General features: G+C 40.2%; 1 protein-coding gene across 4 annotated transcripts in view; it reads right to left on the bottom strand.

Moving 5' to 3' along the window:
- The window catches only part of LOC138748758 (pleckstrin homology domain-containing family G member 4B), a 224,311-nt gene that overhangs the window by 65,213 nt on the left and 132,576 nt on the right, over nt 1-26,522 (bottom strand). For 3 of the 4 annotated variants that reach the window (XM_069909453.1, XM_069909469.1, XM_069909479.1), the window contains exons 4-5: nt 20,979-21,197; nt 15,553-15,676 (exon numbers count right to left, since the gene is read on the bottom strand). In XM_069909453.1, the coding sequence (XP_069765554.1) occupies nt 15,553-15,676; nt 20,979-21,197 (343 nt within the window). The remainder of the gene's footprint in view (nt 1-15,552; nt 15,677-20,978; nt 21,198-26,522) is intronic. The other variant, XM_069909461.1, reaches the window with a different exon arrangement.

Here is a 26,522-nt window from a genome sequence, read left to right as displayed (position 1 = left end):
TCGATATTTTCAAAAACTGATTATTGACAGTAAAAGGAAAAAGTTTATTTTGATATCAAGGCATTTTCGCTGAAATCTTTCCCTTTTCATCTGTCTGATAATCAATTTTATTCCATATTTCAATTAAATGTTTCAAAATTGGTGGATCTATACCAGTTAACAATTTTGAATCCCATTTATAAATAAATTTGGACATAAAATTCTCATCAATTTTATCTAACTCTATATTTGTCTAAATAGAATATTTATTTAGATCAAATATTGCATTAATAAATTTTAATTGCACAGCTTTATAATAATTCTGAAAATGAGGAAGTTGTAAACCACCTAATTCAAATTTCCAAGTTAATTTCTCTAAAGATACCCTATTCATTTTCCCTTCCATAAAAATTTCCTTATAATTAAATTAAGGTCGTTTAAAAATTTTGGAGGTATTAAACAAGGAATAGATTGAAAAAGATATTGAATCCTTGGATGATATTCATTTTAATACAATTCACTCTTTCTATTAAAGTAATAGGTAAATCATTCCAACTATTTAAATCATCTTTAATTTTATTAAATAATGGAATAAAAATTATTTTAAAAATAATTATTAAATTTTTTATCAATTGTAATAGCTAAATATTTAATCAGATTATTTATCCACCTAAATTGAGCTACACATTTACAATGATCATAATCTCCTTCTACTAACGGCATAGCTTCACTTTTATTCCAATTAATTTTATAACCAGATATTTCTCCATAGTCTAAAGAATTTTCAGGATCTGTTATGTAAATCAATACATCATCTGCAAACAAACTAATTTTATAGTTTTCTTTATTCACCTTACTTCCTTTAATACCAACATCTTGTTTTATTGATTGTGCCAGCAGTTCAAATGCTAAAACAAAAAAATTAGGAGATAAAGGACAACCTTGTCTGGCGATCGTGTTAATGAAAAGGGAGAGAGTTGAACATTAGTAACTACTTTAGCCATAGGATTTCTATATAAAGCTTTAATCCAATTAATAAATTTTAACTCAAATTGAAATTTTTGTAAAACCTTAAATAAATGATTCCATTCTAATCTATCAAAAGCCTTTTCTGCATCTAACGACAAAACTAATGCTGGATCCAGTTGTCTCTGAGAACTATGTATTAAACTAATTAATTTAGCTATATTATCAGCAGAATATCTTTTTTTAATAAATCCAGATTGATCTAAATGGACCAACTCAGGTAAATATTCATTTACTCTATTAACCAAAACTTTAGCAGCAATTTTATAATCAAAATTTAATAATGATATAGGTCCATAAGTCTCAGGTTTTAATAAATCTTTATCTTTCTTAGGTATTACTGTTATTACAGCATTTGAAAAAGATTCAGATAAAGAACAAGTTATAGTGGATTATTTTAATACTTCCATTAATAAAGGCATCAGTAAATCTTTAAATTTTTAATAAAATTCAGACATAAATCCATCTTCACCAGGAGATTTCCCATTTTGCATAGAATTTAAAGTTTTAATAACTTCTTTCAACATAAACAGAGACTATAAATCCTTTTGAGCTTGGCAATTCAAAGATGGTAATTGAAGCTTCTGTAAAAAATCATTAATTTCTTCTTCATTATTCAAAAATTGAGATGAATGTAACTTGGTATAATATTATAATGCTCCCTAAAAGAATCATTTATATCCTGTGGTCTATAAGTAATTTTCAAATTCTTTTTGACAGTATTAATAACCCTTGATGCTTGCTCAGTTTTCAATTGGCAAGCTAAAATGTTATATGCTCATTTTCCCAACTCATAATATTTTTGTTAATTTCTCAGTCCTATAAGTCTGAAATGAATTATATTCCATTTTTAAAAATTATCAACTCTAACTTCTTTTCCCAGATGGGAATTTTTGTAAATTTTTTTCCAAAATCATAATTTCCTTCTCTAATTTATCTACTTCCTTAAGATATTTTTTTCTTAATTTTAGTCAAATAACGTATTATTTGACCTTTCAAATAAGCTTTAATACATCCCATAAAACAAAGTTATTGTCAACTACATTAACATTTGAATCTAAATATATCTGTATTTGACTTCTCATAAAATCACAAAATTTTACCTTCATCTATAAACTGTTTCAATTCTATCGGAATTTAAGCATGATGTCACCAATGGTGAATGATCTGATACAATTCTAGGTTTATATTGTACATATTCAATTCTTCCTTGTAAATGAGCTGAGATTAAGAAAAAAATCTATTCTGGAATAAGGATCAAACTGATAAGAATAAAATGAATAATCTCTCTTTCTCTTGGATTCAATTTCCTCCAAATATCTACCAAATTTAACTCTTCCATTAATATCAATATTCTTTTAGCCATTTTCATTTCAATTAAAGATTTTGTAGATTTATCTAAAATTGGATTTAAACAACAATTAAAATCTCCACCAATTATTATATTTCCATCTACTTGTACCAAATTTTTTTAAAAAACCATCTTGAATACATTTTTCATCATCTATATTAGGAGTATAAATATTCATAAAAATTCAAGATTCTGAATAAATTTTTCAATTTATTAATACAAATCTACCAAAAAGATCAATAATTGTTGATTTTAATTTAAATGGCAAATTTTTATTACTTAAAATGGCTTCCTCTCACACTTTAGAATGAAACAACGAAGCTATAACCTGTCCAACCCATTCCCTTTTCAACTTTTGATTTTCTTTCTCTGTTAAATGAATTTCCTGTAAAAAATCAATGTCTATTTTTAACTTCTTAATATGAGCTAAAACTCTCTTCCTTTTAATTGGATTATTGAGCCCATTCACATTTAACGTTATGTAATTGAAACCTTGTATTGCCATATTTTAATTTTAAAAATATTCAACTCTCCTCTCCACCCTGTGTCATCCCAGTTTCACAGCCAATTTTCCAAACACCCCATCTCCAAAGAATGAAAGTAAGAAACCCCAAAATTAATATATTTCTATATATATATTTTAAAAAAAACCAAAAGCCCCGATTAGGTCAGCGCTAGCTTCCTTAATAACGAAAGTGGCCCTCGCCACTATTGGAATAGGAAAGCGGAAAAAAAAAGAACCCACCACTCCCAGACAGAATATTAAAATTAGATTTCAATCAGTCAAGTATATCAGCAAAGCTTCTTCAAGGTCTCTATTAACTTGATCATTATCAGTTTCAACTTGAGCCTCAGTCAGCTGTCCTCCAAGTGAAATCTCTCCTTTTGATTTTTCTTGATTCCCCCTCATGTTGAGATGCACCAGTTCGCCTTCCATTCTGTTTAATGTTAGGTAACAAATTGGCAAATTCCAAAGCTTCAGATTCATTAGCAAAAAATTGAGCTTGATATTGTCCATAAAAAACTTTAAGGACCACTGGGTATCAAAAAGCAAATTTATATCCCTTATTCCACAAAATTGATTTTTCTGGGTTTAAATTCTTTTCTTCTTTTAACAATTTCATTACTCAAATGTGCATAAAAAATTCTCTATTATTCTGAATCACAAAGGGACCTTGTTGTTCCCTTGCTTTTACATCTGCCATACTTAAAATTATTTCCCTATCTTGATAATGTAGACATTTAATCAAGACAGAGTGGGGCGGTTGTCCCAGATACGGTTTTTACCTTAGAGCTCCAGACCATTTGGAAAATTCTCTGGTCCCAAATTTTCAGGCAGCCAATTTTGAAAACATTTCACTGAGTTATTGCCTTCAAAGTCCTCAGGCAAACCAAACAATTTTCACATTATTTCTTCTACTCTGATTTTACAACATATCAGCTTTCTGCAATAAATCTTTTCTTCTGAGCTTCCCACGCTGTAAAGGAATCTTCTATCTTATTAACTGTGTCTCTACATTCTTCCACCTCCATATGACATTCCTGAAAATCTTCTTCAAATTTTTGAACTTTAATTTTATCAACAGTTTTATTACATTTTGCCATATCTGTCTTCATTACAGTAATTTCTTCTTTAATAGGTCCCAACTGATTAGTAAAACTAGCTTTCACTTCAGCAAAATTTGCATCCATTTTCTGACTAAGTCCATTTTTTCAAAAATCATCAAAAATCTGTGGGTCAAGAGGTTTTGGGGCAACATAATATGCACCAATTTTACCTTGGATATATTGATCTCCTCCTTCTTCTTGTTTCCTCTCCTTGTAACTGTGGCAAATACCTTTCTTCTTCTACTCCAGGATCTTCTTCTTCCTCCTCCGTTGAGGTTGCCAGGGACCGTGACCGTTGATGGAGTCAGTTCCACAGACTCCGACTTGATCGCTTCTGTGGCGAGTTGTCTCTACTATCACCTCCGTATTTTTCTTCCGTGCTCCAGCGCCATCTTCCCCAGCTCCCCGAGAATGTGGTGCTGGAGCCTGAATTCTTACCCGCGGAGCTTTCATTGGTCGGGGCTGGAGAGGAACCAGGATCGGAGGCTGAGTCTTCAAGATAGGCCCTGATTCTTCTAGCAAAGTAACTTCAGTTGGAGCCAATTTTTTTTGTAGTTTGAGTTCTGGATTTTTTTTGTAGCCGTCTTCTGAGACCTCAAAGAATTTTTTAAAACCACTTAGACTTTAAAAAAAATTAAAGGTCGGGTACTAATTAATTCTGCCAGGAGAGGTGTTTTGCACATCTTCTCCCTATGGCATCACTCCACACCCCCCCCCACCCCCCACCCCACTTCTTTGCCTATACCTTGAAGAAGGCCTCAGGCATGAAACCTCAGCAATATATCTTGTCTCCTATGGACACTGCAAGACCGGCTGATTTTCTTCAGCAATTCTGTGTGCTTTTACTACAATCACAGCGTCTGCAGATTTTTGTGTTTCTATATGTGCTTCAATTTATAACACCTATGCCAGCAATTCCGGAGACCATTTTACAGCACCTCCACTTTTTTGCTATTAGCTTCCATTTAACTGAGGAACAAAACTGATAATCCATTCATAGTTCCAAAAGGAACAGAAGCAGGCCACTAGGCCCATCAAGTCTGTTCCATGACTCCACTCTAAACTGAACTATGCTCACACCTGGTTCTAATTTCCAGCCTTTTCCCCATTGTAGTGTGAATAAAAGCTCACATGACTAGAGGGAGAACCTACGCTTTTATCAGCTTATAACTGAGGGTAGGATCTTACAGTGGTCTTCAGAGGGGCTCAGGGTTTAGGCGGGAAACCAGGGTAGATGGGGGCGGAGCCAGCCATCAGTATAACACACCACCAGTGAATCTTGGTTCACTGCACTCATATCCCTTGATACCCATACTAATTAGATAATTATCAATTTGCTGTTTAAATTCTCCCAATGATCTGGCCTCCACAGTATGCGGCAGTGAGTTCCACAGATCCAAGGCTCTCTGACCTAAGAAGTTTTTTCTCATCTGTTTTAAATGGATGACTTCTAATTATAGGACTTTGACTCCCCCACCCCCCCCCCCACCTCGTCCTTGATTCACCCACCAAGGGAAACATCTTATTTACATCCACTCTGTCAAAACCTTTCAAAATTTGAAATGTCTCTATGAGATCCCCCCCTCATTCTCCTATACTCCAATGAATATAATCTAAGAGCTGCCAAACGCTCCCCATACGCCAGCCCCTGCATTCCAGGAATCATCCTAATAAATCTCCTCTGCACCCTCTCCAACAATATCACATCCTTTCTAAGGAAGGGAGCCCAAAACTGCACACAGTACTCCAAATGAGGTCTCACCAATGCCCCATAGAGCCTCATCAACACGTCTTTACTCTTATACACTATACCTCTTGAAATGAATGCCAACATAGCATTCACTTTCTTCACTACCCATCCCACCTGACATTAACTTTTAGGTTTCCCTGCATGAGGATGCCCAGGTCCCTTGGCAAATCTGAGGTCTGAATTTTCTCCCCATCCAAATAGTGTTCTACCTGTTTATTTCCACTGCCAAAATGTAGAACAGAACACTTCTCAATGTTGTATCTCATCTGCCATATTTTTGCACAGTCCCCTAATCTGTTGACATCCTGCAATTTTACAGTTTCTACAGCAGTTCCTGCTCGCCACTTATCTTGGTGTCATCCTCACATTTGGCCACAAAAACATTTATTCCACAATCCAAATCATTAATATGAATTGTAAACAGCAGTGGCCCCAAGACTGACCCCTGCGGAACACCACTAATTACAGGCAGCCATCCTGAATGGGATCCCTTAATTTCAACCCTTTGCTTTCTGCCTATCAGCCAATTTTCTATCCAGTCTAATAGAATCCTTGTAATTCCATGGACCTTCCCAATCCTGCGGGAAGGGCAGGATTGGGAAATAAATGTTCCAGGGTACACGTCCTATAGAAGACAGAAAGTTAGGAAGAGGAGGTGGGGTAGCTCTGTTGGTAAGAAATGAAATTCAGGCGTTTGAAAGGAAAGACATTGAAAGAGGTGGGGTACAGTCTGTTTGGATAGAATTAAGAAATTGTAAAGGCATGAGGACCATAATGGGGGTCATTTACAAGCCTCCGAAAAGTAGCTTAGATATCAGTAGAAGTATAAATCAGGAATTAAGAGTGGCATGTCAAAGTGGTAGCAATACAGTAGTTATGGGGGACTTTAACATGAAGGTGGACTGGGATAATCAGACGGGGGCAGGAGCACAAGAGACTGAGTTTATTGAATGTCTACGAGATATTTTCTTGGAGCAGCTAGTGGAGGAACCTACCAGGGGGAAGTCGATTCTGGACTTTGTGCTGTGCAGTGACGCAGAGTTAATAAGTGACCTCGATGTAGGGGAGCCATTTGGGAATAGTGACCATGGTATGGTTGCTTTTGAGCTGCAATTAAAAAGGGAAAAAGAAAGGAAGTCGGAAGCATCTGTACTGCAGTTAAATAAAGGGGATTATGCAGCTATGAGGGAGGAGCTAGCCAAAATAAAATGGAAAGATACACTAGCTGGGAGGACAACTGGGGAAAAATGGCAGATATTTTGGACATTTTTCACAGGTTTCAGGACAAATTTATTCCAAAGTGGAGGAAAGGCTCTAGGAGATGCAAATGGCAGCCATGGCTAACTAATGAAATCAAGTGTAATATCAAATCCAAAGGGAGTAAGTATAGGATAGCGAAGCGGAGTGGGAAGTTAGAGGATTGGGAAACCTTCAAAGAGCATCAGAGGGTAACTAAGAAAGTCATAAGAGAGGGGAAAATGAAGTACGAGAGGAAATTAGCAAATAATATAATGGAGGATAGCAAAAGCTTTTTTAAATATGTGAAGAGGAAGAAATTGGTTCAGTCTAAAATTGGTCCATTAAGAATGGAAAAGGGTGAAATTATTACCGGAAACAAGGAGATGGTTGAGGAATTTAACAAATACTTAGCAACTGTCTTCACCAAGGAGGATATAGGTTATGGTCAGTTAGGGGGTAGTGGTCATGCGGTATCAAGAGACTTGGGGAACTTTCCTGGGGAAGTAGGGGATCTAATGGATATCCAGATCCAGAAACAGGAGGTTGTGAGTAAATTGTTGGGACTGAGGGCTGATAAATCCCCAGGGCCTGATGGGCTGCATCCCAGGGTGCTTAAAGAAGTTGCTATGGAAATTGTGGAAGCACTGGTCGACATTTTCCAAAGTTCCATAGTTTCAGGGGAGGTCCCTGAGGATTGGAGAGTGGCTGATGTGGAGCCGATTTTTAAGAAGGGAGGGAGGGAGAAAATGGGAAATTATAGACCGGTCAGCCTGACGTCAGTGGTGGGGAAGATATAGGAGTCTATCATAAAAGGAGTAATAGCAGAACACTTAGGCAGAAATAATAGTATAAGGTCTAGTCAGCATGGATTCCTTAAGGGTAAGTCATGCTTGACTAACCTTCTTGAATTTTTCGAGGATGTGACAAAGAGGGTGGACTTGGGAGAGCCAGTGGATGTGGTGTACTTGGACTTCCAGAAGGCCTTTGATAAGGTACCGCACGGAAGACTAGTGGGCAAGATCAGGGAGCATGGTATTGGAGGTAAGGTGCTGACATGGATAGGAAATTGGTTAAGAAATAGGAAACAAAGGGTTGGGGTAAGCGGGTCTTTTTCAGGATGGCAGGATGTGACGAGTGGAGTGCCGCAGGGATCGGTATTGGGTCCTCAGTTGTTTGTAATTTATGTAAATGATTTGGATGAGGGGGTTATTAATAACTTGAGCAAATTTGCAGATGACACGAAACTGGGTGGCGGTGTGGGGTGTGAGGAGGATTTCAGGAAAATGCAGAGGGACTTGGACAGGTTGGGGGAGTGGGCTGCTGAATGGAAGATGATGTTCAATGTAAGCAAATGTGAGGTTATCCATTTTGGGGGCAATAATAGGAAAGATGAGTATTATTTAAATGGAGACAAGCTAGGGAGTGGGGAGGAGCAAATGGATCTGGGAGTACTTGTTCACCAGTCACTGAAGACTAGCATGCAGGTTCAGAAAGCTGTGAAGAAGGCTAATGGCATGTTGGCTTTCATAAAGAGGCGATTGGAGTATAGGAACAGAGACGCCCTTCTGCAGTTGCACAGGGCCCTGGTGAGACCCCACCTGGAGTATTGCATCCAGTTCTGGTCTCCAATTTTGAGGAAGGACATACTAGCTATAGAGGGTGTGCAGCGCAGATTTACAAGGTTAGTTCCAGGGATGGCGGGGTTGACATATGCTGAAAGGCTAGAAAAACTGGACTTGTATCCGATGGAGTTTAGAAGGATGAGGGGGGACATGATTGAGGTATACAAAATTATCAGGGGGATAGACAGGGTGAAGTCGGATTACTTGTTCCCAATGATGGGGGAGACGAGGACTAGAGGGCATAGTTTAAGAATACAGGGTAGGCCCTTTAGGACGGAGATGAGAAAACATTTTTTTACCCAGAGAAGTGTGAATCTGTGGAATGCTCTGCCACAGAGGGTGGTAGAGGCAGATTCGCTGATTATGTTCAAAAGAGAGTTAGATAAGACTCTAGTGTGCAAAGGAGTTAAGGGTTATGGGGATAAGGCTGGAAAGGGGTACTTATGGTAGTGATCAGCCATGATCTGTAAAATGGCGGTGCTGGCTCGACGGGCCGAAGGGCCTACTCCAGCTCCTATTGTCTATTGTCTATTGTCTATTATCAGCCTAACATGCGGCACCTTATCAAAAGCCTTTTGAAAATCCAAATATACAACAACCACAGCCTCCCCTTTGTCTACCCTACCTGAGATTTTTTCAAAAGACTCTAATAGGTTGGTCAGGCAGGATCTATCCTTTAAAAAACCATGCCGACTTGGACCTATCCTGTCATGCATCTCCAGGTATTTCATAACCTCATCCTTGAGGATCTATTGTAATATCTTCCCAACCACCAACATCAAACTAATAGGCCTATAGTTTCCTGCCTGTGATATATATTAAAGTTCCCCATACAATTCCAAACTTAATTAGCTTTCACCTTAATGAAAATTTTATTAATTGCAGCTTCTGACAAAAGTGGATGGAAGTTGGAAGTTTGAATGACATGAAGACAGAAGAAACAGAGGATACAAGGATCTTCCATGGCACTGATTCACCACAGTATTGTTACATTAAATGGAAATTAAAACTGACAGAAGCTGGAATTTTTTTTAATGGTGTGCATCAGGCAACATCTGTGAAAAGTAAACAGTTAATATTTCTGCTTGTGGACCCTTCATCAAAACTGTTAAGTGGTTCTTGACCCAGATTAATTCTCTCTACAGATACTGCCAGAACTATTGTAACATTGACAGACATCATAAATAAAAGAATTGAGTACAGGAGTTGAGATGTTATGTTAAATTTGTATAAGACATTGGTGAGGCCAAATTTGGAGTCTTGTGTGCAGTTTTGGTCATCTAACTACAGGACAGATATCAAGAAGATAGAAAGAGAGTGGAGAAGATTTACTAGGATGTTGCCCGGACTTCAGAAACTGAGTTATAGGGAAAGGTTAAACAGGTTAGGACTTTATTTCCTGAAGGGTAGAAAAATGAGGGGAGATTTGATAGAAATATTTAAAATTATGAGAGGGATAGACAGAAAAAATATAGAATGCATGGCAGGAATTAGTTAACTTTGTAGGAAAACAACAAGAATTTAAATCGGGTTCTGTCCCACCAGCATGCACTACCCCAGTTGATAATAAGGCAATCAAATTATTTGAGATGTGGATGTGATGCAAAGATCCCAATAAAATGCTGGCACTTCATAGATATGAGTGAGGTTATTTCCTTGTTTCAATTTACGGAAAGATGACCAATAAAATGAGGGGCAAAGGCAACATTCATGGAAGAAGAACTCGATTGTTTATTCATCGCTTTGCATAAAGGCCAACATCACTTGGAAGCCAAGTAAGGTACCAACTGAACCCTCCACAGGTTTTCAGTCTGCATCATGTTTGGATATACAGGGTTTTGCTATTCTCAGATACAGGGACATAATTTACTGATAGCACCATGCCACATATTTGCACTCAGTCCAGCAATCTTACTGTCAATCTATTAATAGCTGTATAATTAAATTTTGATCTAATTACATAATTGAATCATATATTTTACTGATTCCCTATGGAGCTTTGTTTCAGAGCCAAAAAAGGTGTCAAAGTATAAAGAAAAGGGGAATGATGTGAAAGGGAGGAGACTTAATCATAACATTGTCTCACTGTATCAAGTGAGCATGATGCCCTTGGTGTTCAAGTGATCCTTAGTTGAGAGATAATGGGAGATCTTACAAAGAGAGGGGCAACATTAAATGTGCAGTGAGACATTGTGATGACAATGTAGGTCAAAGAGGAGATGTTCATGCACCTCCTGGAAGAGTGAAGGCAGTTTTCTGAACATCCTTAACTTCTGTCAGTTCTTTAACAGTGCAGTTAGCTTAGATATTACATCACCAAACTCTGAACAGCATATTTAAAGTTGGGCTCAGATGGTCTTCCATACCTCTTCTATTGAACAGCAGATTAAAAACAAAGGGAGAATAACATGACATGGCAATGCACAAGTTCTCCTACCAATTTGGGCTGACACTTACCAGGTTCTGCTCCATGGGAACCAACCACCAAACCTTGTCCTTTAGGATTTGTTATGATTATGACATCTTTCAAAGGGAATTTTGAGATTCATAAGTCAAACCATAATAGAAAAGAAAATAGATGATGAAAATATTGTTGGTAATATACTTGGACAACTAACTCATGATTATATTTCTTTCAGATATCTAATATTTCCTTCCCCTTCTCTCCTGAAGTCCAACTTGCAGAGAACCCAGGCAAAAGTTCTCCCCTAGCCATTTTCACAAAAGTGTGGAAAACCAAATAACATCACAACCAATGACTTACTATCAGAGTCTTATTCCCTATTGTAATATAGTCACAGGAACCAATTAGAACGCAGCAAAGATGCACAAACAGCAATGTAATAAAGGCTCTATTAGAGGGTATATTTAATGTTATTGGCTGTCTGTCCATCTAGGAATGCAGACAGTTTCAGTGTAATGACTCAAGGCAGAGAAGACAATTCTGACGATGTGGCTGTACCTCATTACTGCTCTGAAGTGTTTGCCACATGATGTGTACAAGGCAGAGAAGAAAATTAAATGATGTAGGAAAGAAATCACAGTTTGTAATAAAGTAACTACACAGCTGAAACATTTCAGGCTGCAGGAGGTCGTGCTTAGGGGTACACTGAGGTTTGGTGCAGTCAACACCAGAGCTCTGATGAGAAGGATCATGCTCTAGGATCCTTTCGCAGCCAGACATGGGAAAGATTGGTGGAAAAGCCCCTCAAACAATACAAGGGAGAGTAGCCTGGGGGTGGCGGTAAACATTCTGGCAAAGGTGATATTAATGGTTAATGCAACAATGTACAATCACAAAATAATTTTTTTTTAAATGACACAATGAAGTTAAAAGACACTGCACTGTTTTCCTTTGTGTTTATACATTACACTACGAACGTGAAGAAACTTTGTAATGTATATATATTTTCTATTGTGAATAAAGTTTATTTTGAAATAAACAAAATAATGACACACATCCTGAATTGGCTGTGCCAAGCTTTGCAGCAAAGTGTGAGTCCATGCCAGAAAATGGTTGCAAGGACTGGAGACAAACACAAGTACTTCTTGTTTTGAGCTTGCCAAGGGAACAGAATCAACACAATCCATTCTGATGTAGTGAGAGGAAATAATTTGTTCATTTTTTGAACTTGCTGTTCTAGACATACTTTGCTTCGTGTCTTAGTTCCCTGATCTCCAATTTGCAGAGAGTAATTCTCCTGCAAAGGTATCTCAAAATTAATTCTTGTCAAAATAACTCTGAAATATATTGTTTCGTTCCAGGTTTACTAAGTTTACCACAGGATTGTTTTATACTTGATTTGCTTTAAAAAGTTATAATGAGCCATCCTGATCCAGAGTACCTTAGTTGATAATGTGTTGCAGATGCTGCTGAGCTAAGGGTGTTATGATTTTGACCTCATGACAATGAACTATCACCAATACATTTCCAGTTGAGTATTCCAAGTGATTTGGAAGCAACTTCAAGATGACTTTATTCCTCTCCACGTGCTACACTTAACCTTCTAAGAGATGTTCTGAAGCATGGGTGATCAGCTTTCAATTTGGAGAGTATCTTGTGGAAGAAACTAAAAGTTCTCATGAAACAGTAATAGGAGTTCACATTTGTTGCAATGGAAATTCCCCAGCTGGTTATGAGGAGGAAAAACACAGTTAATCATTTGTTTTATTTATTCACTTAATTGATAGTATTTAATTATGTAATAAATATATTAAACATGTTTGGATTTCAAATATTAATAAATACATAAATAGATCTTTCAAACCTATCGCAAAGCAGTGATGGCACTGACAGGAGGTGAAGTGCTGGCAGCTTGCCTCTGATCACAGCCTGTCAGGGCTGACCAGTGCTAGTAGCATTACTTGAGGGTTTGTGTCTGTGGGTGCCTGTATTTACGGGTGTCTAGGTGTCTGTATGTATGGGTGTCTAGCTGTATATTGTTATCAGCACTGGAGGTCTTCCTTGAATACCAGTCCCTTTGTAATAACTGAGTTCACAGTATGCACTTCCCCCTTAATGATATTCCAAAATGTTGATATTTGTAATCCTAGGGTTTGGGTGAAGTCTCTTACAGTTTTATTCTCGTTTTTCATACAGAAAGAGAGAGGCAAAGGGAAGGAGGGAGGAATGGATAGATACACATGCCCATAAAGATATATATATATATATATATATATATACACACACACACACACACACAAACACACATATATAATATATACACACTCATATGTACATTTATATACAAATATATATGATAATATATACACATATGTGTGTGTGAGTATGTATTGTCTGTATGTGTGTGTGTGTGTGCCTAAACACACTTTCTTCTTCTTTGGCTTGGCTTCGCGGACGAAGATTTATGGAGGGGTAATGTCCACGTCAGCTGCAGCCTCGTTTGTGGCTGACAAGTCCGATGCGGGACAGGCAGACACGGTTGCAGCGGTTGCAAGGGAAAATTGGTGGGTTGGGGTTGGGTGTTGGATTTTTCCTCCTTTGTCTTTTGACAATGAGGTGGGCTCTGCGGTCTTCTTCAAAGGAGGTTGCTGCCCACCGAACTGTGTGGCGCCAAGATGCACGGTTTGAGGCGATATTAGCCCACTGGTGATGGTCAATGTGGCAGGCACCAAGAGCTTTCTTTAGGCAGTCCTTGTACCTCTTCTTTGGTGCACCTCTGTCTCGGTGGCCAGTGGAGAGCTCGCCATATAACACGATCTTGGGAAGGCGATGGTCCTCCATTCTGGAGACGTGACCTACCCAGCGCAGTTGGATCTTCAGCAGCGTGGATTCGATGCTGTCGGCCTCTGCCATCTCGAGTACTTCGATGTTGGAGATGAAGTCGCTCCAATGAATGTTGAGGATGGAGCGGAGACAATGCTGGTGGAAGCGTTCTAGGAGCCGTAGGTGATGCCGGTAGAGGACCCATGATTCGGAGCCGAACTGGAGTGTGGGTATGACAACGGCTCTGTATAAGCTTATCTTGTGAGGTTTTTCAGTTGGTTGTTTTTCCAGACTCTTTTGTGTAGTCTTCCAAAGGCGCTATTTGCCTTGGCGAGTCTGTTGTCTATCTCGTTGCATAAACACACACATTGTTGTGAAATGACCACCAGCCGACTGCAGGGGGCAACCTCTGTACCTGCAGGAAGACCACCTAAGGGCTGACTCCACCCGGCCGGCTGTCAATCAACAGACCTGAATATAAATCTGAGTCGGCCCCTCCTGGGCCAGTCACACGTGGAGCCATTGGACTGAAACTGGTGTACAGGCTTTTAATAGATTAAAGTCTGTAGTACAGACTTTCCTGTGTTTTTGTGTCTGCTTGCTGCACCACAGCACACCACACATATGTGTGTGTGTGTGTGTGTGTGTGTGTGTGTGTGTGTGTGTGTGTGTGTGTTGTGAACATTCTTTTGTCGGGTGGTAATTGTGAAATCAGATGATAAATAATCTTAAGCCTGATTTTATTTATTTATTTTGATACTTCCCACTATTCAACAAATATTTTATGTCCAATATAACATTATTAGTTTTCTCCCTTGATTTCAACTCGTACTTTTTGTTTCACTTCCTTCCTTTGTTTTCATAGCTGCAAAACAAATCAAAGTCACAAAAATGACAGGCAGCACGGATAGTGCAGCAGTTAGCGCAACACTGCTGCAGTGCCAGCCATCAGGAATGGGGTTCAAATCCCATACAATCTGCAGAAGTTGGTACATTCTCCTGCATCTGTGTGGGCTTTCCCGGAGGGGCTCTGGTTTCCTCCCACTGTTTGAAATGACCAGGGTTATAGGATAATTGTGTGGCACAGGCTTGAGGGTTGAAATGGCCTGTTACCCTACTGAATGTCTACATTTTTTTTTTAAATTAAATTTAAGTTTCTGACATAGATACTTTGGACAAAGCCAATTAATATCATAGCTTGACTGAGGCAGGAGATCTGCACATCTTACCTGAGGCATACCATCAATGTTGGTATGACTGGTTTTTAGGGAGGTAAGCTAATGCAACACCCAATCACTTTTTTTTTGGCTTCTAAAAAAAAACAAGTAAACTCTGGTTTCTTGGAAGTTCCTCCCCAGCTCTTGCACATCCATGCAATATTTATTCTGAGGTTAAAGCAAGAAGTAATCAAAAGAATTTTCCTCCCATTCTGAACATTCCATGGCATATTTCCATACCGGGAGAGAGGGCAGTGTGAACAAGATAGAGAAACTATTGCATTCTCAGAGAAAACCGCATCAGGTTTAGAAGCATTCTTGTTTCAGAGACGAAAGTCTGCTACCCCCACCCAATCCGAGTTGTGCGCGACTGCATGCTAAATCACAATGTGGTTGACTTGTAGCTGCTGTCTCAGGAGATTCAACACAGTTCAAGACCAATTGAGGAGAAGCAATAAATGCCAATCTCACCAGCTGTACCCATAAGGAAAACATTCTGAGTAGAGAAATAAAAACACCTGGGGTTTCCATACCTAGGAATGGTGCAGTAATACCCCAGGAGATTGGTCAGCTCCATACTGGGGTAGCTTTGATTCAACCAGATCATGTTGTGTGTCCAGATCTGGATTATAGCTCGACCAGCTTTGTCTCTGTTTCCTGTTGAATAAATCACAAATACTGAGGTCATGACCTTACACTTCACCAGCTAGCTTTTGGCAAAAGAAATATTTTCTACTCTACTGCATCTTAATCATTTAAATTGATAAACAGTAGCTTTAATTAACTATAGCTTAATGAGCTTATAAAGCTGTCCATTTGAATTCAATTTAATCTTAAATAATTTCAAGAGATATTTGGGGAGCTAGAAACTAGATCAGTTCAGCACAGATGATTGGGCCGAAGGGCCTGATTATGTGCTCTTATTCTCTTTTTCTGTTGGAGATGGGTTCTACATGAAGGAGTGGAATGATAACAGCCATAGAGTCATACAGTGTGGAAACAAGCCCTTCGACCCAACTTGCCTATTCCAACCGAAATGCACCAACCTCACTTGTCCCACCTGCCTCATCCCTCCAAACCTGTCCTATGTATCTGTGGAAACATTGCACATCTGCCTGCCTCAACCACCTCTTCTGGCAGCTTGTTCCACCACCCTCTGGGTTAAAAAGGTTACTCCTCAGGATCCTGTTCAATCTTCCCATCCCCTCCCCCCTAAACTTAAACCTGTGCCCTGTTCCCCTACTCCGGGCAAAAGACTTATTTATCAAAAAGTTCACACAGAGGAAGAGGGATTTGATGAGTGAGTTAGCTAGTTGTTGGGGCATTGAGGAATCATTAAACTTGGAATGTCCAAGGGTGACTTTCTTCAGATTGGTAACCCTGGACTGCAGATAAATGTGCAACTAAAAATTATGCCTCAAGGCTTGATTTACTTGGTTCCTTGTCTGTAGGAAATGTAAAATCAGAAATCCATGTGCACTTGTACATCAGAAATTGCTGATTTCAGTCCTGAGTCCACAGAAAAGTATTATGGCTGGTTGGAAGATTAAGTGTTATTCTATGATCCTAACTGAATTGCCTTCAATGAACTGAAGGCAATTCTCCCTGAGAGTTTTTGCTGGTATTTTAGTTTTCTCAAAGACATGCAGGTTGGTCATTTAATAGGCCATTAAATTGGCCAATATAAATTGCCCATCTTGTGTTGAAAAAACACACAAATGCTGGAGAAACTCTGCAGGTTAAACAATGTCTTTTTGTAGCAAAGGTAAAGATACATCACCAACGTTTCGGCCTTGAGCCCTTCAACAAGGCGTGGGGGAACATGAGAGATGTCCGAACAAAAGTGGGGGGGGGGATGGTGATGGTGCATGTTGATAGTTGAAGGTGGGGGGGGGGGGGAGAACCGCAGGAAGGGGGAGAGGAGTCTAGGCTAGGTGGAGAGAGAAAGGAGTAGCCTACCTACATCCACGTCACCTCACACACCATCCACCTTCTCCAAGACTTCAGATTCCCTGAACAAGACTGCCCCATCTTCACAATGGATGTCCAATCCCTTTACACCTCCATTCCCCACACAGAAGGCCTCAAAGCACTTCATTTTTTCCTGGACCTCAGACCTGAGCAGTCTCCTTCCTCCACCACCCTTTTCCACCTGGCAGAACTTGTCCTCACCCTTAACAACTTATCCCACTATCTTCAGATTAAAGGTGTAGCCATGGGTACCTGCATGGGTCCCAGCTACGCCTGCCTGTGGGTTTTGTGAAGCAAAACATGCTTATTATAAGCCTACACAGGCAAGACCCCCCCCCACCCAACTCTTTCTCCGGGACATCAACAACTACATCGGGACGGCCTCTTGCACCTGCAATGAGCTTGTCAATTTCATCAATTTCATGGCCAATTTCCACTCGGACCTCAAACTTTCCTGGTCCATCTCTGGTCACACTCTCCCTTTTCTGGATCTCTGTCTCCACCTCAGGAGGTAGACTCCCCACTGACATTTATTTCAAACCCTCCAACTCCCACAACTACGTGGACTACACATCCTCACACCTTGTCCCCTGCAAGGAATCCATCACCTTCTCTCAATTTCTCCATCTCCTCTGCATCCCAAGATGAGGTCTTTCAGTCCAGAGCCTCTGAGATGTCTGCCTTCTTCCACAAACGTGGCTTCCCCTCCACCACTATTAATTTGGTCCTCACCCACATCTCTTCCATTTCCTATTCATCTGCCCTAGAACCCCCCCTGCCCCCAGAAACAATAAACGCAGAATCCCCCTCAACCTTGCCTACCACCCCACCAGCCTCTGCATCCAACACATTATCCGCCAAAATTTCCGGCACTTACTACAGGACCCCACCACCAGACAAATTTTTCCTTCTCCTCCCCTCTCATCCTCCTGTAGGGACCACTCCCTCTGTGACTCCCTTGTGCACTCTCCACTCCCCACCCATCGCCCTCCCCCCAGCACCTTCCACTGTAGTTATAGAGGTGTAATACCCTCACCCACACCTCCTCCCTCACCATGGTCCGAGGTCCCAAACGGACCTTTCATGTGAAGCAACACTTCATCTGTACCTCCAAAGAACTCATTTACTGTATCCGGTGCACCCTCTGTGGCCTCCTCTATATTAGAGAGACTGGTGGCAGATTAGGAGATCGCTTCACTAAGCACCTCCTCTCCGTCTAGAACAAAAGTGACTTCCCTGTAGCCAACCATTTCAATTCTTGAGTCACACTCTCAAGTTCACATGTCTGTCCATGGCCTTTCACACTACCCCACCATGACCATCCGCAGATTGGAGGAACACCACCTCATTTTTCGTCTGGGCACACTCCAACCCCAGGGCATGAACAATGAGTTCAGTTCACTGCATTCCACTAATCAGCTTGCCTTTTCCCCCCTCCCCCTCCCTCCTTTAACTAGTTATTCCAGTTTCTACTTCCTTTCTCTCTCTACCTAGTGGTATTTCTCCCCTCTCTCCACCTATCATGTTCCATCCTCAATACCACCCCCCTCCCCTCTTTTGTTCGAACATCTCTCATGTTCCACCACAGCTTGATGAAGGACTCAAGCTCCAAACATTGATGATGTATCTTCACCTTTGCTATATAAAGGCACTGTTTGACCTGCTGAGTTTATCCAGCATTTGTGTGTTTTTTCACTTAACTGCGATGTCAACAGAATCCTGTGTTTTACTGCCCATCTATAATCTGGGGAAGGGGTGGGGGTGGAAGATAATGGCAATGCAGGTGAAATTAAATGGGATTAGTCTCAAATCAGTGTAAATGGGGATGATGAATTGAATGGACTCGGTCATACAAAAAGTTTAGTTTATTTATTTATATACCACGTTTAAAACAACTCACGTTGGCCAAAATGCTGTACAGATTATAAATTATATCTTAAGTTAAAAAGCTATTTAAAGGGCAGTATATAATGGGCACCTGAGGTTTAGAATTGTACATACAACATGGTAACATTCAACAATCACCTCAAAATGCTTGTGAGTAAAAATTCAACTTCAGCCTGGATTTAGAAGAGTTAAAGGAAGGAGCTGATTTGATGGAGGGGGGAATGTTGTTCCACAGTTTGGGGGCTCCTATCATGAAGGTGCGACCTCCACTGAGTTTGTGATTTGAGCGTGGAACAACCAAGGGCCCTAAATTGGTCGATCTGAGGGGTCTTGAAGTGGAGTGGGGCATTAGGAGATCAGTGATGTAGGAGGGATCTAGTACATTATGGGCTTTGTAAACAAACTGGAGAACTTTAAAACCTATTCTGAGCCATACTGGGGTGATCTGGTCCCTCTGCTTGGCTGCAGTATTCTGAACCAGTTGCAGACGGGATAATGAAACTGACTAATTCCTATATAAAGAGAGTTAGAGTAGTCTAAACAGGAGCCTTTCTCGAGGCCTTTCAATGACAGAAATGATTTGATTTTGGCAATGGTACGGACTGGGAAAAAGCCAGTTTTTACTACTGCATTGTTTGTCAAACTTGAAGGTGGAATCGAATATCACATGAAAGGATTTGATGTGGGGCTTAATGAGTTGCCAAGGATATTGGCGATAATTTTGGTGAAGTTGGGGGGAAAATAGAATGATCTCTGATTTGCCTTCATTTAGCTGCAGGAAGTTTTGAGCCATCCAGCACTTTTATGTCCTCCAGACAGTCAATGAGGTTGGTTATCTTTGCTTGATCATTGGGCTTCAGGGGGAGATAGAGCTGGGTGTTATCAGTATAACAGTGGAAGGAGATGCCGTGCTTTTGGATGATATGGCCGAGGAGGGGAAACAGGGAATGGGGCCCAGAATAGACCCATGTGGGACCCCACAGGAAAGGGTAGCTAATGAAGATAAAATTTTGCCCATGTTGACTGAGAAAGTCCTATCACTGAGATAAGATTTAAACCAATTCAGGGCCGTGCCATCAACACCGGCCCTCTGTTGGAGGCAATCTATTAAAATAGCGTTATCCACCGTATCGAATGCTGCACTAAGGTCGAGGAAAATTAGAAAAGCCTGTGTCTCTGCTGTATAACTCTATGACACTATAGCTGGGTAAAAAGCCAATGGAAACAGAAGGCAAATTGTGCCTGCAGTGGAACATTTCTCAAAAAGAAGCTCAGAGAGGGAGAACCAAAATGGTAGGATTTTCATGGGTCAGCCTCCTCTCCCCTGGGGAGAAGGATTGAAGATTGAGAGATGACTCTGCATCTCTATTTAGTATGCTTGATCCGATTTTAATCTTAGACATTATAAATCTGTGATGTCTGAACTTTGGAAATACAATGATCTTTATAGTTTCTACATGTTTATTTGATGAACATTATCCACATCATTTCATATCTGCTACAAAGGAGACCATTTCTCCAAACAGCCAATCTCCATAAGTATAAATAGTGGCACAGTTAATGTTGCAGTTTTCTCCCAACCTTCAAAACATACAGGGGTTGTAGGTTAATTGGGTGTATTTGGGTGGCATTGGCTCATGGGCCGGAAGAGCTTGTTACCATGCTGCATAACTAAATTAAAAAGAGCAAATAATTACTGATTCTGGACATTTGAAATGGAAATAGAACATGCATGACACATCTTGCAAAATATAACTGCTGGATAATTGCTCAATATGGACAATCTTGGAGAATAACAAGCAAAGAGCAGAGAAATGGGTTTAATGATTCATTCTTTCAAAGGCCTGACAAGGGCAAAGAGGCCTTCATACATGTCTTAGCGCTTTTGATACCTGAACAATCAGCCAGGATAGAAACATCAGTAGATATTTTTCCAATATATTTCTGAGTTATGTGGTATTTTTGTATATTTATCCCATTTTCAGTAATCTTCCATATTTCCCGCTGATGTGTGAACAAGAAATTAAGAGAAAATTTGGCTAAAGATCCCATTTTAGTTGCAACCCACTGAAACCATTTCCTATTGGCTGAGCATACCAACCTGGTAACTGAGCGATTCCTGACTGCAGTAAGTCCAGGTTCACCTCTACTGCTGTAGCAGGGAGGCTGCTGCAGGCTTGGGTGTTGCGTTGGACCGACACAGTGGCTTGAGGGAAAGGTGGTGAGGAAGGAGTCTCTGTAGTTTCCGGCATCTGGTTTAAAGTTGCTTGACAGCTGCCTCTCTGTTCTATCTCAGTCTCACAGCTCTGGGAGGAACCTACTAAAAGCAAATTGGTACCATTACGTAACCTTAACATGCTTTGCAGAGCTTCAAATATAAATGGCTTACAACTGCACTGAACAAACAGTGAACAATTTACAGAATGGTTCTTCTTGACAGTTTATAAAAAAAATAAAAATTATTAAACATGCTCACTGGTAAGTCAACAGCAATAGTGTCCAAGATGTAAAAGTACTACATTTTCAACACATTATTTACACTTCCTCTGCCCATGCGCATTATCCTTGGCAACAAATATACTTAACAATAATTTCTGAAGGCTCTGAGAGCTTAAAAAAGTTGGTACGGTTTATGAAATACACATTTCAGGCATAATAAATAAAACAGTTATTTGACCTTTGATAATTATCCCCATGGAAGATCCTTCTTGAGAGCCACAAAATTATTCTGCTAATCATTCTGGATGGATCCATACTAAAATTCATCTCATCCAAACTGCTACCTCATCCACAGTAAATCTGAGAAATCTCTATACAGATATACCACGCTTTATGAAACTAGAGCATTTCTATGAAACCTTTCCTAAGCTGAAATGGCATAAAGCAAAGACCCATTCACTACTATTGGAGGCTATTTTTGTAAAAGCAAAAAAGCCCATTCAGATCCTTTCGTTAAAGCGAACACGTCTTTCTTTGTAAAAGCAAATTTTCGTAATTTTAGTATTCGTAAAGCAGGGTATAACTGTATCTCTCTCTCTCACACTCAGCTTCTCACTTCTACATGTATGCTTAAATGCAAAACGTGCATGTAAGATGTTGCTTTATTGCTTTACCAAATTGAGATTGGATGTAATGTGGATCTCTATTGGGTGGTTTCGATCTCCTGTGCTAACATCAGGACGATATTAAAGTAGCTGTACATCATTGTATTCTATCCTGCCAGAACTAATTTTAACAATCATAATTATAAATATTAATTAAATGCCATATTCTCCACCATTCAAATTGATTTAGAAAATATAATTTCTTTAAGCGGTGAATATCGACTTATTTAAGAACCTCCCATTCATGTCTTCATTGTTGATCCATTAATATTTTTACGAGATACAACTTTAAAAGTAGAATTATTCTTTCTGTTATTCGTAATATCAAGAATGTGACTACAAAAATTCATCTTACCACTAACTCAGTAGCTCAGTCAGCCATAAGCATTGTTTAAAAATTATGATGAAATGCCATTTCAGGACAGGAGAGGGGCCTCAATGTTATGCAGCAGCTCACTGTTGGAAAGGGTACATTTGGGCAACAGGGCAGATATGTGGAAAAGCCTCAGATAACCCCTCAAAAAAAAAATGGCTGAACCCTGCATTCACACAGAACATTGTGACACTTCACAGGCAAATAGTATCTTCTCACTGTGGGTTTTTGGGAAAACTTAACTGCCCAACAATAATGGGATGAATGAACAGGATTTTCAAAGTCTTGATGAAAAGTTTTGGCTCGAAACACCAGCTGTGGGTTACCCATCTTGTGTTGAAAAAACACACAAATGCTCCCATTGATGTTGCTCAGCTCACTGAGTTCATCCAGCAGGTCGTGTTTGTCTTCAGATACCAACATCTGCAGTTTCTGTGAGACCCAAGTATTCCTGCTTTTCAGGTAATGCTAGTTATATAAATAATATGAATATAAATTTGCTCTGGAGATAGTTTGTGTTCATTAGAGACTGGTCACACCTCAGTTTTAAATCTCATCCGAGATATGTACAATGAAGTAAATCACGAAAATCTGTAGACACTGTGGTTGAAGTAAGAATACAAAATGCTGGAGAAGCTCAGTAGGTCAGTGTCCTTTATGTAGAAAGGAAAAGATGCAGAACCAATGTTGGTTATTTATTTCTACCTTTACTACATAAAGGACAGGATTTGACCTACTGAGGTTCTCCAGTGCACACAGCACCTAGGTGGTGACAAATTGGGAATTTTCCAGAATATTTGATGATATTCCCAATAATCCCCTGACATACTTGGCTTCAATTCATTTTTTTTTAAAGAAGAATTAGAATAAATTAGGTTAGATTAGGTTTAAAGGGAGCACAGGGACCAGAGTTTAAGGGGAAGACTGAAAGCAGGGCCCCAGTGAATTGAAAGAGAGCACACAGCAGACATGATGTAGTGAAACAGATGCAGAATCATCAGGACTTCTGAGTGATCCAATTGCAGACAATCAGATTTTTACTGCACCACACCAATGTTTTCTAATTCTGTAAAAGTGAGACCCAAGAGACCCCAATCAATCTTCCTTCTTGCTTCTCCTCTATATGGATTTTCAATGGTGCAGGTTGAGATGCATCGAGCATGGTGCAATATGTCCACCCCCACCACCAACCCCCCACCCCCCCACCACATCCCAAAGCTCATGTGTCCCTTGCATCCTTTCAATTATTCTGAAATGCTGGCTCCAAGCAGTTAGGATCTGGGCTGTTGTCACACTAGTATTGCATGATTATGTATGTAAACCTCTGTAGTGAAGTCATAGGGTCACACAGCACAGCACAGTCATTTGGCTCAATTTAGCATTCTGGGTTAGTGCAAAATTTGTACTCATTCCACTTCTGAATGAAGGTAAATGTGCCAAACACCTTCTTCACCACGTTCTCCACCTGCATTGTCACTTTTAGGAATCTGTATGCCTGTACTCCATAGTCGCACCATTCAAAAATATTTTCCAGGGCTGTTTTTATACCCTGTTTAACTTACTCTGCCGGGGATAGTTGTGGAGGTTGATACAATAGAAACATATAAAAGACTCTCATATTGGTACATGAATGCAAGAAAAATGGAGGGTTATGGGGTGAGAGAGAAGGAAAGGTGAGGATGATCATGGCATAAAACACTAAAGTCTGCAGACACCAAGTAAAAAACAGAATTCTGGAGAAGCTCAGCAGGTCAAACAGTGTACCACAGATAAAAGATACATAACCGATGTTTCGGGCTTGAGCCCTTCATCAAGGTATGGACAAAATGTAGGCAGGGGTTCAAACAAAATGGTGGGGAGGAGCACAGTCTCATAGGCAGGAGGTGATAGATAAATAAGGGAGGGAGGCCACACCAGCAAATGGGGGAGGGGATGACTCTGCGAATGCAGAGGGAAAGGGGTGGAGAACAGGAGGAAAGAAGACAAGGGGAGGGGAAGAGAGGGAGAACAAAGTTGATGTTAATGCCATGCAGTTGGAGAGAGCCCAGGCAGAATATTAGGCATTCTCCTCCAATTGATGCGTGGTCTTTGACAGTACATGAGGCTATGGACCAACATGTCACCATGAGAGTGGGAAGCTGAATTGAAATTGTTCACTGCTGGGAGATCCCTGTCACTGATGCGGATAGAACGAAGATGCTCATAGCAGCAATCTCCCAGTCTGCGTTCAGTCTCTTCGACGTAGGGAAGACCACAGCAGAACCACCGGATGAAATAGATGGTTCTCGTGGATACTCAAGAGAAGCGTTACTTCACACCCTTTGAAGGACAAATGGTGGGTCCAAGTGTGGCACTGCCTGTGACTTCAGGGGAAGATACCAAGGGGGCAATTAATAAGAAGGGATGAGTAGATGAGGAAATCAAGGAGGGAGTACTACCTATGGTGGTGGAATCATGTTGTAGATGCCAGAAGTTACAGAAGATAATGTGTTGGATGTGGAGGCTGGTGGAGTGGTGGGTGAGGGCAAATGGAATCTTGTTTTTGTTGCGACTGGGGGCAGAGGGGGCCAGAGCAGATAAGCAAGAAATGGAGGAGATGTGGGTAAGGGCTGAGTTGATGGTGGTGGAGGGGAAGCCATATTTTTGGAAGGAGGAGGACATTTTGGATGATCTTGACAAGAAAGCTTCATCATGGGAACAGATCTGACGGAAAAATTGAGAGAAAGGAATATAATCCTTGCAGAGGACTGGTTGTGAAGAATTATAGTCGAAGTAGTTGTGGGAGGTGGCAGGTTTGCAAAAAATGACAGATGTCTGCAGAAAGCTCATCGCTCAAAAGTGTGAGAGAGAGAGAGAGAGAGAGAGAGAGACAGAGATCAAAAAAGGGGAGAATACTGCCGGAGACGGGCCAAGTGAATTTGAGGCCGAGGTAAAAGTTAGGAGCAAAGTGAATGAAGTTGGCAAATTTATCACGGGTGCACGAGGCAGCAGAGGAAGAGTTGAGGGGCCTTGCCTGTGTAGGCTTGCAGCATGGGATGGAGATGGAAAGAGATTGGATGGATTTGGAAATTTTCTCAACCATGTTCCCAACAAGTTGGAATTCACTGGCAAATTGCAAATACATGAAAATCTTTCATGGGGGTGAATTTCAACTTTTTTCATTTTAAATTTAGATGTACAGCACAGTAATGGGTCCTTCCGGCCCATGAGTAGATGCTGCCCAAATACACCAATTAACCTATAAACCTCATACAGGAGTAAACTGGACGAGCTGAAGGAAAACCAAGCAGATATGAGGAGAACGTACTCACTTCTTACAGAGAGCCATGAATTGAATCCTGGGTCACTTGCACTGTGCTGACCACTACGCTAACTGTACCACCCTAATTTTGTTCCCAAACTGTCAGGATTTATGAGGAGAAACTTTACCGAGGGTGCAAAGGAGATTTTTCAGGATGTTGCCTTGAATGAAGTACATATCTTCAGAAGCAAGTATGACAGAGCTAACGCATTTCTCTTTGGAGTGACAAAGGATGAAAGGAGAATTAATAGAGGTTCTGTATATAAAATTTTGAGACACAGATAGAGTGAAAAGCCAGCACCTTTTTCCCCAAAGGTGACAATAGCAAGTACCAGAGGCCATCTGTTTAAGGTGAGGGGAGGAAAATTCAAGGGAGACATCAGAGGTAACATTTTTACACAGAGAGTGGAAGGCATTACTGGGGCAGGGGTAGAGTCTGATACAAAGGGACATTTAAAAGACTCTCGGATCGGCATATGGATGTAAGAGAAAAATAGAAGGTTATGTGTGCGTGGTTAGGAAGGGAAGATTGTGGTGGAGTTGTTTTACATATATCAGCATAACATCGTGGGCATTCTGTTTTAGAGATAAAGGTGCCCAGATTCAATTCTGCAAATCCAGCACTGAGCCACATACCCTCAGGTACATGTTGTAATTTAAAGATTGGTTTTGCATGAATGACAACAAGTTAATACTGATGAACGAAGCCTTTAAACTTACTGAAGAAAGGAAACAGAGATGATACGTTTCACTATAGTTGCCTTTGAGATGTAAGGTTGATCTCTTTTTTATTTGACAAGTCTTACCCTCTTGCTCTGTTGAAATGGCTGTCTCCTCTGTGAATTTCATTGGAGACTTACTTTCAAA

Source organism: Narcine bancroftii, chromosome 1 (assembly GCF_036971445.1).
Source record: "Narcine bancroftii isolate sNarBan1 chromosome 1, sNarBan1.hap1, whole genome shotgun sequence".
NCBI lineage: Eukaryota > Metazoa > Chordata > Chondrichthyes > Torpediniformes > Narcinidae > Narcine > Narcine bancroftii.
The sequence above is the reverse complement of the archived record's forward strand: the minus strand, read 5'-3'. Positions and strand labels throughout refer to the sequence as shown.